Raw genomic sequence first — 13708 nt, forward strand, 5'->3', positions numbered from 1 at the left:
GACATTTTTTTATTGACACAAAAGCTATTTACAGAGAACTTTGATGAATATCACCATGCCTTCAAAGTATTGCCAACTGAAGAAAGGTGTGTCATAAAAATAACTGAACTAAAATGTCACAAACTATTTGATATTCAAAGCTCATATGGTGCTGCAGATGAAAGTTTGTACATTGTACCTTCATTTATTATGTTTTAATTGACTGCATGGGGAAAAAAGGCCTCAAAATAAAAATGTATTGTTTCTTGGAATTAATTATTCTGTCATTTTAATTATTGTTGTATTATAAAGTTATTATTGTTCACACTATGTAGTGTTAATTGAACCTAGTTTAAAGAGTTAAAAATTCACTCTGACGTAGTGTTAATGTTAATCGCAAAGTGTTAATTTAACCCAGTTTAGTGAGTTAAAAAAGAACTCTGACATAGAGTTAATGTAAATCGCTCAGTGTTAATTTAACTCAGTTTAGTGAGTTACCCAAGGTAAATTTAGAACGTCCAATTACCTAATCCCCATGTTGCATGTTTTTGGACTGTGGTAGAACATGTCAACTATATGCAGTAAGGCCCTTGTTCTGACTGGGTCGCGAACCGGGGTCTTCTTGCTGCAAAGACAAGAGTTCTAACCACTACAACAACCATGTGGCCCTAAGCTATACAAAACTGTTTAAGTGGACCAGTTTGTTAATCAGAGTTCATGGATCTGTGCCAGAGACTACATGGGGGCATCGTTAGCTCAGTGGTAGAAGGAGTTGTCTTTAAACTTGAAAGTTGTGGGCTGGATTCCCAGCTCTGCTAGTCTACATGCCAATGTATCCTTGGGTAAGACACTTAACCCCACGTTGCTTGCTTAAAGCAGCTTTGAGTGGCCATCAAGATAAGCAAAGTGCTATATAAATACAGACCATTACAGACAGTTTATTTTTGGAGACAATTATGTGAAGCATCTAATGTGGATACACATCTGTTGAACACCTAAGTCACTGATATGACAGAATATAATCAAGAGGCGTTACACCAGATTTTACTGAGGCAACACCAATGTAATGATATAACATCAGGGTTGGAGATGGGAAATGTGAAACTAATTTTAAAAAGGTGAGATGTTGATGTGGAAAGATTTCATAAAGTGGAAGTCAAGTTATATACGTATATATATATATTTTTTTTTTTCATGACGTCAAAACGGTATTGTGTTTAAGCCATTATTAGTGTGTAAATGTTTATTGTTTTTGTTTTAATAAACAGGGAAGACATTTTTGGAAAGAAACGGGGCTTTAATGCAGACAGATGTGGTGAAACAGGTTTATAGCAAAGAGCCACTCCGGTTTCATATTTGTCCTGAAGATATGAATGGAAATATTCTCATTTAATTCCCTCTGAGATGAGACAGCTTTAACTTTCCAAAAGTCAAACTTTTTGTTTCAGAACACATCCCCCAGTAGACACACCAGCACCTTCAGCTGTTTTCTGATGCCAAGATTATTGTCCCACAGTTCTCTTGGACTCGATTGACAGTAGAACGTATGCACACATTTGCCTGGCCCTTGCAACAAAGTCTCAGATAGAATCCTGCAATAACTGGGTCTAGAAACCAATAAAGGAGTCTGAAAAACATAACTTAAATCAAAACCTCTTCACCTTCAGGACACTGGAGCATCGGCACAGCACTTTCACAAAATAAAACAAAATCAACAAAGAAGCATAAACACGTCTCTCTGTGTCTTTAAAAGAAACACACAAGTCTGCCACGAGACACCAAAACATCTCAGACTTCTACTTGAGAAATCTCAGTTCCTGAATTACATCACCTGACAAGAAAATGAGCTTAAGTTGAACACAAATCTGACACCGATCATATAGACTATAAGACACATTATCATTATTTTTCTGTGTATTACATAAAAACCAGTGATGATAAAAACAGCAGTTTCTTCACACATGAATGTGTATTTCCAAATACAACCAATTCAATTCCACGAGTCCAAATATCCCCGGCCTACATACACGAGTGCACCTTTAATCCAACAGCTTCCTCCACCGACACATGACAGCTGAACTTACAGGAAACACACCTGAGAAACCACAAATGGATATGAAAGCTATGTGGATTAACTGTTTGTTGATAGGATGGTTTTCACAACAAATTGATGACAGCTATCGCCGTTAGCTAATGATGATCCCAACTAACATGCAGTCACACTCTCCGTTATAAGGAGGAAATTAGACAGTAAGCGTAGCTTTTGTGTTTCTGTATGTGTAACTACCACAAGAAAAGAGGGGAGCTGCATGCTGAGATGTTTCCACATGACAAATAATCAATCTGGTCTATCTGCTCTTCTTGATCACCTTCTTACTTCATCACAGTGTTCACCACTGCCTCCACATTTTTAGAACAATTGTTACCTCTGTCCTGTTTCTGGTTTGCTCGTAGAGTGCCATTTAAAGGCCAACTGACCTTTTTGAGAATATGATGGATTTGCTGCCAGGGGTGACGGGAGGTGTGAGATGAAATCATTACTACAAGTAATTGCAGCGAGAGAGTGGCAGAAGATTTTGTCTCAGGGTGGTGTAGCAGACGGATGGTCACAGGCAGAAAAGGCGAGAGCCCTCCCTCCCCTCCTCTCCCTCTGCCTGGGGGATACGAGGAAGCATAGCAGACCGGGTCAGACCCCAGAAACGAGGTGGAGACAAGTTCTTCTGGGTGGCTGTGAACTTCCAACCCATGTGTGATCTGCAGTTTCGGCACTGAGCGATTGTCCAGGCGTACCTGAGCAAAGAGCAAAGCTTTGTTTTTTACAATCACTACCAAACACATTCAGGAAACTATAAAAATTCCTGTATCATCTAATATTATTTTATGTCAGCTAGCCATTACTAAGAGATATGCTGTCATAAATGTATTTCGAGTTTAAAGCCGAGTCCACAATGTGCACTTGTTTCTCATAATCATGAATTTAATCTGTTTCTTTTTATTTGTCTTCAGCTTGTGTTTTAACTGTGTAAATGTGTTACTGTGTCAAGTATGTTCTCCCTTGAAAAAGAGGTTCTTAATCTCTTTAATCTGGTTAAATAAAAATAAAAAAAAATAAAAAAGCATAGCACATGATGTTCTCAAAGCAACGCATCAAAATCTCCCCATCAAATTAATTTTTGGGAGGTGAAGAACTGCAGGTTGTTTTGGATCCTGCTCTTAGACGCCAAATCAAACAAAGGAGCAAACACAGTGAAATGCAATCTTCACAACTTCCTAATCATCTCTGACTGAATGTGCTTCTATAATGTTTCCGCATTGATATTATATGGATTATTGAATAGCAAGGAACATCGACACTAAAGCCTATCAAGTCTCTTCACTGGAAACCTATGAAAATGTTGAACAAGAAACTCCTTCTCCTTCCACCACTGTAACAGTGATTCTTTTAAATATCAATTGCTAAGCTTTTACGGTAGATGTGTAATGTATAAAACCGTACATGGCACCACCTACACTGAATGAATGCCCTCTAACAACAAGAGACATTGTAATACAATTTTCACCAGTCTATAAAGGTGCTTTAGAAATCAATAATGTGCAATAACAAACATTGCAATCTACACTGCACTATGGAGGGCAATGTTCAGTCCTTCCTGGTATTTTATAGTTGTTTATACTTTGTTTTATGGCTGTACTGTATACACATGGTAATGTGTAACTACTGTAGATGTATTTATTTTTATTTATTATAGTATTTTATTCAACGTGACAGGCACATTCAGATCAAACGAGTGTACAGTTACAATATGCCTCATCTTTATGTGATCGAAGTGTAAATAAAAGATGGATACTCTTCAGTTGTGATTTCTAAAAGCATTGAACGGCACAGTCTTTGGTCTAAGTCAGAGTCTATTTACTGAGTGTGTTGCTGTGTTGCATCATTAAAAGAGTTACCCGGGAAACCAGCTGTGCAGTGTGGATGGTCTGCCGAGCAGGTTGAGATTGTTGGCTTTGTAGACGGTCAGGGTTTCATGGACGTAACCATGAGGGTTGACATATGCTGCCATGGGGCCGTACAGAGACAAGCTGCAGAGAAAGACTGTATTTAAGACGCCATTAAGAGGTATAACATTTCCTAACAAAAGGCAAATACACTACCGGTCAAAAGTTTGGGGTCCCCTATACAATATTTTTTGTGTTTTCCATTAAAAGTCACACTTTTATTCATCAAAAGAGTTGCAAAATGAATAGAAAATATAGTTAAGACATTGACAAGATTAGAAATGATGATTTTTTATTGAAAATAACAATTTTGCCCTTCAAACTTTGCTTTCACCAAAGAACAGCTGTGCTAACATCATTGCACAAGAGTTTTCAAGGGCTTTCTAATCATCAATAGCCTTCTAACACAATTAGCAAACACAATGTACTATTAGAACACTGGAAATGGGCCTCTATACACCTATGCACATATTCCAATAAAAACCAGACGTTTGCAGCTTAACAATGTACAGAGTGTATTTCTGATGAATCTAATGTTATAGTCATTGAAAAAAAAAAATGCTTTTCCTTCAAAAATAAGGACATTTCCTAGTGACCCCAAACTTTTGAACAGTAGTGTAAATGATTTCAACTTAAGTTCCAGTGTGTAACTTCTATTACTATCAATAACTCATTTGTGTTACTTGTTGCTGAGATAATCTGGAAGTCCTCAAACAAAACTTAATCCACGTCTGTCATACATGTAAAGTGAGTCTCTGGACAGTTTTAAATGTGTTAAGGGTTTTGCAGTGAGTGTGGGACAAATGCATTACTCAGCACAGGTCACATATTACATTACAGTACAGTTTGTGAGTCTGTGTGCTGAGATGCAGCGCAGAGACACTTATGCTCATGCAGTTTTGTTGCTCATAGAATACAGGGGCTGCTCAGCTTCTCAACGATAAAAACAAACAAAAAACAAGAAAAATCAATGCAACCCAACATTAAATGATTTTCGTCCTTCGGTAAATAAAATAAACAGACTCTGTGTTGCAATAACATTTAAAGGGAGATCAATATCTCAGACAGGGAAATTAGTCATAAAATTAAAAATTGGATTCAGCTACATTCGTGACATTACTACCAAATCAAATGATTAATTGTGTGATGTGCTGCTTATTATGCGGAATGCAGCTCTCAGCTCTCTGTTTTAGTTACCTACCAGATGCAGGAGCAAATTTATGTGTCACTGTAAAAGGAATCAGTTTATGGAACTATAAACAGAACAGCCGAGCAGCCAGAACATTGACAGAACAGCCAAATAATCTAAATCACCTATTTTCCCCTCTCTGCTTTTCCCTCTCTCTGGGTCACCACAGCGGAACGGCCGCATGTTTGATTTGAGAGACACCGGATGTCCTTCCTGACACAATGTGCATAAATGCTTTATGGTTTTCACCGTCTTTTTTATGGAATTTATATGAGACATCACTAACCTGAAGATCTCGTTCTTCGTGGTGATTTCTGTGTCCTGGCACTGCTTACAGCACAGCGACGTGCACTGAGGAGGAAAGATGATAAGTGTAAACAGGTTACTGCATCTCATTGAAGATGCTATAATCACCCAAGAGTCACTCACACAGACATGAGATCAGATATTCAGTGTGAAATGGTAAGACTCTAAGGATTATGTTCCTAAAACTAGGTCATGTGCACTTCAAACATCCAGTGCAGCCTTGTTTATTTTTAGCTTAATGTGTGTGATGAGGTCAAAGTGACATTGGCCTGATGTTGTGGTTTCAGGACATAGGCTGAGCCCACAGCTCTAAAGCTGAGGACACACTACACAACTTTCAGTATTTACAGATTTTGAGAAGACTTGGAGTTCATACTAACTAACTGGTTTCAGTACGACTGAGAGACTGGGGATCACACATTTAACGACTAAACCCGAGTCTTGCACAAACTCACGTGAGAGTCTACAAGAGCAACGAAGGGTAAACATACATGGACAACAAGCAGGTCTGAGAAATCAAAGAAGAGTATGGGTGAAGTCATTGAGTCATGGAGGAGTCGACATTGGCATCATTGTTTAGATTTTCCCACTACTTCCTGTCGTCTTCTGATGCTATTTCCTGTGTCCCACTAACTCTCTTTCATTAGCCATTGGCAGCGTGTGTTTACAGTTGGGTCAGTAATCAGTACACACTACCCGATTGCGTCTAGAGTTGGCTCAAAAAAAGCAAACATGTTTGATTGACTGCGACTGAGGTCGGGCCTTTTACCCTCACACACTTGCAGAATTGAGTCTTTAACCAATCACACGCTAACAGATTTCTGTGCCAACTAGCCATACCCACTGTCCCCAACTAGTGCTGACTGGAGGAGACTCTGCCCAACTGTGAATTGTGGTAAAAAATCGGGGGACAGATCTGTAATTCCTTCAGGTTTAATTAAAGAACTCCGTGCTCACAATTGTTGTTTGTTATGGGTAATAACGTTTGAAACTAACCAGAGAGAATGAGCTTCCTGTTTCCCTTAATAGTCACATGATATAGGTTTTGAGGTGTGTTAAAGGCCCCATAATATACAAAATAAACTTTTTAAACATTTAAATCCTTATATTTGGGACTCTGGAGGTCCTATCAGTCGACAAAGTGTGAAAAAAGATAACTCACTTATGTTTTTGTGGTCCTCCTCAGTCTAAGTACAGGAAATAAATCACACGATGTTGACACTCATCGGGACGTCACAATGAGCTAAATTCCTGGAATTGTTGTCTCGCAGAAAACCGGAAGTCTGCGAAACGTTCTATTCTTGGCTCCACAGTGCAGCACAGAGTTCTACACCAGCCTCAGAGGATTTATCTGTCCAGTGGATACATGTTATATATGACAGCAATGTGCCTGCTAGAGCCTGCAAATGATCACTTTTCCAAATGCTAACTACTGTTAGCTCACAGTAGCCTCTGTGACTGAAGTCATTTTCCTGTTTCGTTTTACTTTTTTTTTTTTAAGATACTAAACCGAGCGTTCTGAACAGGGCTGTTTTGGCAGGGTGATTGAACTGCTATGGTGCTTCATCCTTCAACCAAAGCATGTCACAGACATTAGGACACCAGGGAACTAGGTTAACTTGGAGAAATAGGATATAATATGAGACCTTTAACATTGTCACAGAATAATTCTGATATGGATCTGGATGCAGATCGAGATTGTTTTTATCTTCAAATGAAGATGTAGTGCTATGAATGCAGCCAAAGACGACTAAAATGCAAGTGTGGTGGAGACGAGAGGTGGAGTGACTGGGAGATCTTTCTTTACCCGGTCCATGATGTCCAGTTCACAGCGGAGTCTCTGGATGGCACTGCCTATTTTCAGCAGCTGAAGGCGCAGAGTGTTGTCTATAGGCAGACAGGCCGCCACTCTGTAGGAAAAGTCTGACGATAACCAGATAAGAAAAAGGAGGGATGAAAGGAAGGAAGTACTAGGAACACAAACAAAGAGGTGAACATGTACGTGTGTGCATATGCGTCTGTGATCCATCCGTAATAAACTGAACAGAGGCTGACCTACGACGTTTGTAGGAAGAGAGTCATCCCTCAGATTCTCGTCCCATTCGTGGAGCTGTTTCTTCACTCTGTTCATGAGCGACTCCTGTGAGGTGGAACAAAGGAGGAGGGAATGGTTTACATTCACTTCTGTGCTGTGTTTATGTATAAAGGAAATTCCAGGCATCGCACACACACAGGCTGATGATTTACTCACAGAGTCATAGAGCGCATAGACCCAGGGTGGCCATGATGTCAGACTGGCACAGTGAAACTTCCTCTGTGATGAACATCAGTCAAGCCATCAGTGAATTAAATCCAACCTTAATGTGATCATTAATAAAACTACATGTACAATTACACCACATGTAATTTTACACCACATCTGTCCACAGCATGTGGACAGATGTGAGTAAAAGTAGCCCTAAGCAATATGGTCAAAAACTTTACCACAATGAAGATAATCAACTCTGTCGATTTTGATCATTATCGTGATGAATAACAGATACTTAAAAATAAATTTTTGCTCCTGAGAGAAAGGTAAAGAAACATGTTAATTTTGTTCATAAACATAAACGTTTTACACATCTGATGTAAAATATTCACAATAATTATGTATACATATATATATATATATATATAAATATAAATATATATATAAAAAAATATATATATATATAAATATAAATATATATATATATATATATATATATATCATTGTGCTGTATAGAGTTATTGAATTATTGCCCAGCCCGACGTCATCATCTGTATCAGTAAAGGCTTTTCCCTTGTTGCTGATTATCACTGTAGCTGCAAACATACCTTTTACAACATATACATTTTTACTTTGTTTGACAGTTCTGACAAATTACTCCTGTGTTTTTAGTTGCTCACTATGTAAATTAGGTTAAAAGGGCTATACGTAAGATATGAAACTGGAGTTGTAAAACAGGTATTACAATCCAGACCAAACAATCCTCCACAAACCAAATGATGTCATACACATGATGCAGGTCCCGCACGAGTATTTGAAACTGGGAATAAACTGAGTGCACTACTGGTGTCAATGAAGCCAGTCTTTGAATAAGACATGACTCCTTTATCTCTCATGACATATCATGTTAATTTTTACATATAGCTCCTTTAACTTTTAAATCTTTGATAAAGATGTTATTGTTTTCATTGGTAGAGCTGCATTAATTCATCGTGCATTTGTTTGATTCATTGTGATGTGAACATACTGTATATGGGCTTTACAATGATGTTGAAAAACACTGTCACATCAAGCTAGACCTTTCTTATGAAAATTGTGGAAAGACATATAAAGACATAATTTGATAAATAGAAAATAATAGTTGGAAATTGAATTTTTTTTTACATTGTGTGAACAAATACAAGTCTCCTATTCTGAAGTAGATAATGTTGCTCAGTGCTGTGTTTTCAGTGTTTAAGGAGTCTGACCTGTTGGTAGTTATTCCACCAGCACTGTGCCTGTTTGCAGGTCTGTGTCGGGGGTTTGGAGGACGGGTGCATGTGGAGCCTGGACAGAGGCGTTAGCTGCACGGCAGAGAGGGGATCTGGAAGGATTCTTTCTGGAAGGATCTGTACTTTGGCTTGTCTGATCCTGGAAGAGAACAACAATAATATTATGAGATTAATAAACAAACGGTGTGCTGGCTGAATGTGTTCAGGTGTATGACACAATAATTGTAAGATGCACATAAAAAGATGCAGTATTATAAATAAAATATTTTCCTATATCTGATTGGATGTTTTCATTTGAATGCAGTCAGCTGAGCATGGCTCCAGCTCCCTCTGACTCTTAAAGGATAAGCAGTAGACGTAGATGTTGTGATGCATCATCCTCCAGATAATTTCAATACGTGGGTAACTTTAAATAAGTGCACCACCAGATCAGAAATTCCAGCTAGCATTGGTAGTGAGCAGTATTTAATTCAACACATTCCACCCCACTCAATTATTTCTGTCTCAAAAATAATATTTTATACTCATTTGTATGGTATTGTATGTAAAAACAATATTTAATTTAATCTTTTTTTGCCTTAAAATGTCCTTCAGTGACAGTAGGTGTGTGACACAAAAAATAGCATCATTTCCCAACATGAAAATGTTGGTAAATGTGGAATTGCCAAGTTTTTAATCAGGATATGGTCACAATGGACACAGACAATGTATGGAAGAATTATGTGGTATTTATCTGCATTATTATTGTTTCTTTTATTCTATAATTCACTGAAACATGTATAACAACAATCACACCCTTGAACAACTTGCAATGAGTAAGCGTTTTTGGCAACAGGAAAAATGTGAAACAATTTACTGCATTTTAAATGTTGACAACAACATACAATAGCTGACTTCAGTTTTTGTGTTTTACAGTTACACCGCCATGTCACATCAAAAAACATTTAGACAATATTTCTGGGTAGCACCTGATTCCATTTGACTGAGTGGTAATTTGAGTGGTATCCTAAAAGCTACATTTATCAAGTCCAGGACAAGATCATTATGTCCAGCAATTTGTGTGCACCATATAATAACTTAATGTCAACTCACTTTTATAGACAATACAACCAAACCATTTCCTGAGCAACTGTTAATGTCGACTGATATGATCTATAACATGAGTTCAACAATTAGATCAGCAGCAATTTTGCTTCACATTTAATAGTAAAATGTATTTATTTAAGTTAAAAAAAAAACTTCTGCATAAACTTGCAACCATAAATCAATATAAACTTAAATGTATGTGTTTGTTGGAATAGCAGCTGCACTCCACAATAAATTATTTATTTTAGGAGTATTAACTCTATATTTTCAGTTCAGTCTCTGAAGTTGACCGTGTGAAGAGTTAGTCTGCCCTCTAGCTGTGATCTATGACCAATACCAGTACTGGTTTTTGAGCCATCTTGACCAACATCCAGACTTTATAATGGTCTCCAAGAAATGGCTGATGAGAAACAGGATCTAGTACAAAAGTATAGTACAAAAACATTATGCTAAAACTTACATCATATAACACAACACCTGAATTATCACATTGGTATCACATTGATCAAATTCTTGTTTGAATCAGTCCTTGAAGTGATAATGGAGGTGAAAACCTACACAACTCACATGAGTCATAATGTTTGGTTCACTAGTATGAGCTAATTTCTACTTACCCATCTGCTTGAGTTCTTATCTCGTGGACCTTGAATCTCTGCCTCCCCACAGCTTTCACTTTGACTGTTTCAATGCCGTACTCATGTTCTTCCCGGTATGCATAGATTTCAGCTGTCGTCCCAAACTCTGCCTCTGTCTCACCTGCATCACTGCAGATACAGATGTCACACCAAGCTATAAAAATTACACTTCAACATTTAAAAGCATACTCTGGTGGTTAAACACTGTAATTTCATGAGGTTATGGACTCACAGAAGACTTTAAACACAATATATATACATGCATACCAATATGTATTTCTGTGCCCGCATTGAAAGTACTGGATCTCACCACGGATTCCCGACCACACCAAGTGACAACCTCCGCACATACATATACATGGATGCGCGAATACACAGACATACAGATACACACACAGACACACTCTGGTTCATGATAGAACCAATATAAACTGATACAGCCGTTATAAACAAGATCACCTTCTCTATATGTGGTTGTTAACAAATTCCAATGGTACTGTACTTATGCAAATGCATATCAGTGTTGTTTATGTTGTGATGTTATCATTATTGCCTTAGTGTGTTGTGCTACTAACTTCTATCTAGTGTCTCTCTCTCTCCCTCCCTCTCTCTCGCTCTTTCCCCCCCCATCTCTCTCACACCTCCCTTGTCTGTCTAGTGCAGGGGTGGGCAACCCGCGGCTCCGGAGCCGCATGCGCTCTTCAGCCCCTCTGCAGTGGCTCCTTGGAGCTTTGAAAAAAAAAAATTGCTCACTAGAAAATAATTATTTATATCAGCGTCCGGGCGTCCTGGGGACATTAGACGCCCTACTTTTAGGCAGGAAGCCCTAAAGACGCCCTATTGTTCCCCCGGTAACCACCAAAACGATGTTGTGATGACGCGTGGGTATAGACAGACGAGTGCTGGATGTAGTTTTTGCCAGCACGCGCCTGTCTATACCCGCTTAGCCTTAACCCTATTTAAATTTTGGGGTCTGTGTTATCTTCATTTTAAGGGTCAAATAGGTTTTGCGGCTCCAGATGAATTTTATTTCGGGGAGAGGGGCCAAAAATGGCTCCTTTGATAGTAAAGGTTGCCGACCCCTGGTCTAGTGTCTAGCATCCTCGGATGTGAGGATGCAGGGCTCGGTCAGAAAGGATGTTAATACCAGGCAGGAATGTTATCAAAGAAGCTCCCTCAAGTGTCATGAAAGATAGGGATGGCTCTGCTACTACAGGCTGAGTAGAGGCCATCGTGATTAGAATAGATAAATGCATGTCTCTATTTAACAGATGCAATGTTTGCCATTCATTACATTAGTGCATGTTTTGATCAACATCTTCTACAGAGGTTATTTGCAACATGGCGGCTTACCTGTGTGCGAGCACTGCAAAGGTGCGGTCCCTCTGGATGACGCTCCTCATCATGCTAACCTCTTGTGGCATGAAGAGCTGTAGAGGAAGTGTCTGGCCTGGCACCAGCATCACCGCCGTGAGCGGCAGCACAGGAATTGTCTGACAACTGTCATCGTCATGGACTGTTCGGCCATGAAATTCCTCCATGTCTGAACCTAAGTACTGCAGAGGTCGTATTTGGCCAGAGGTTAATACAGCAGAATCACAAGCAGATTCATTGCCAAGTAGGTACGTACAGGGAATTTGCTTTGGTATGTTGGTGCAGAGCAAAGACAGATAGAAAATATAGACTAAAAATATTCAGGAACAATAGAAGTTAAAGCAGATTTCGGAAACAAGTTACATTTCAAGAATTAGAGAAATGACAATCCAATATAAAATGAAAACTTAAATATGTAAAAATAAGATTAGAATGTACAGAATCTGCTAAATGAACATCTCTGCAGGATATGCACATACTGTATGTACGGCAGTTGCAGTGCAGAACAGTTATGCACCGCATTAATGTCTATGAGGAGGATCTGAGTCAGTGGGGGACTCTGGTCTTGTTGATGAGCAGCAGAGGGGGAGAGACTATAACACAACATGACTATAGTTGCTGCACAAGACTCAGTGATACATTAACACACAACACAGCTAAATACACACACACACATTCTAGAACAGCATCCTTAGTGAAGGGTAAGACAGAGAAGAACTGAACTTTAATATCACACTTATATGTAACACACGTTACTTCACTTTACTGACCCCAAAACCAAGCCTGAACCCTCAGAGCCCTTTAAAGTTGTGTGCACCAGTCAGGATGTCCTCAAACAGATGATGGATGTTTGAATTAAAGTCTGTCTCACGCGCTCAGACACAAAGTGAGTGGTATTAAATGTGCAGAAAGCTATTATTACTCACAGCATGTGATGTGGGAAGACTGGGGTCAAAGGTAATTATGTTGGGCTTGTCTGCCTCGTCACTATCTCGGTCTTCAGTCTCCATGTCATTTTCCTCCTCCTCTTCCACATTATCTGTCATGGCACAAGCACAGAAAGGGCACTCAGAGAGGCCAGTTAGCCCCGCAGGCGTTCACTAACCAAAGCTAAACAAGTCACTCGAATACTAAAACGAAAAGAAAGGAAAAGAAAGCGAAACAACCAGGTTAAAAATGTGCCAGTCAGGACTATTGTTGACAGTGACTGGCCTGTGGTTTAGCCGTGTTAGCTGCCTGTGAAGCGGAGAAAGAGATAAACTCTCCGCTGGTGAAACTCGGGTTATGCTGCGTTGGTTAATTAAATTGATACCTGGTAAAACTTGTAACTGGTTCCCCATGTTATCGTTAATATTGTCCTCGCCTCCACCCCTGTCGTCAGCCATATCCCTGTGTTTACAATTCTGACTCTTCCTCTTCTTCTACACTGTATTCAGTGTTTGACGCTAAAGCGGCCCACAGCACCCCCTCTCTGTAACAAGCGTCAACTGCACAAACTACGGATTATTCGGTTATTAAAGAAATCCGCACTGTCAAAAAATGTACCAATGGAAATAATAATATAATACCCATAATAATCATGTAGTCCAAATTTGGAAAAAAAAAAATCATAGTTTAGAAA

General features: G+C 39.0%; 1 protein-coding gene across 2 annotated transcripts; it reads right to left on the bottom strand.

The window, feature by feature from the left end:
• Positions 1-1214: 1214 nt before the first annotated feature.
• crbn (cereblon) lies at positions 1215-13487 on the bottom strand. Of its 2 annotated transcripts, none has more exons than XM_083891898.1 (11): positions 13400-13487; positions 13014-13126; positions 12067-12269; positions 10693-10842; positions 8969-9131; positions 7725-7787; positions 7529-7613; positions 7281-7396; positions 5454-5518; positions 3931-4062; positions 1215-2769 (listed from the first exon to the last, which is right to left on the bottom strand). In XM_083891898.1, the coding sequence occupies exons 1-11, from the start codon at positions 13470-13472 to the stop codon at positions 2586-2588; spliced, it is 1347 nt and encodes a 448-aa protein (XP_083748024.1). In that variant the 5' UTR covers positions 13473-13487; the 3' UTR covers positions 1215-2585. The 2 variants fall into 2 exon arrangements, with proteins under 2 accessions (XP_083748024.1, XP_083748025.1); XM_083891899.1 differs by lacking the exon at positions 1215-2769 and adding an exon at positions 5293-5380 and having other exon boundaries at positions 3982-4062.
• Between the last annotated feature and the right edge of the window lie 221 nt (positions 13488-13708).

This window comes from Microchirus variegatus (assembly GCF_963457635.1).
Source record: "Microchirus variegatus genome assembly, chromosome: 7".
Classification (NCBI taxonomy): Eukaryota; Metazoa; Chordata; class Actinopteri; order Pleuronectiformes; family Soleidae; genus Microchirus; species Microchirus variegatus.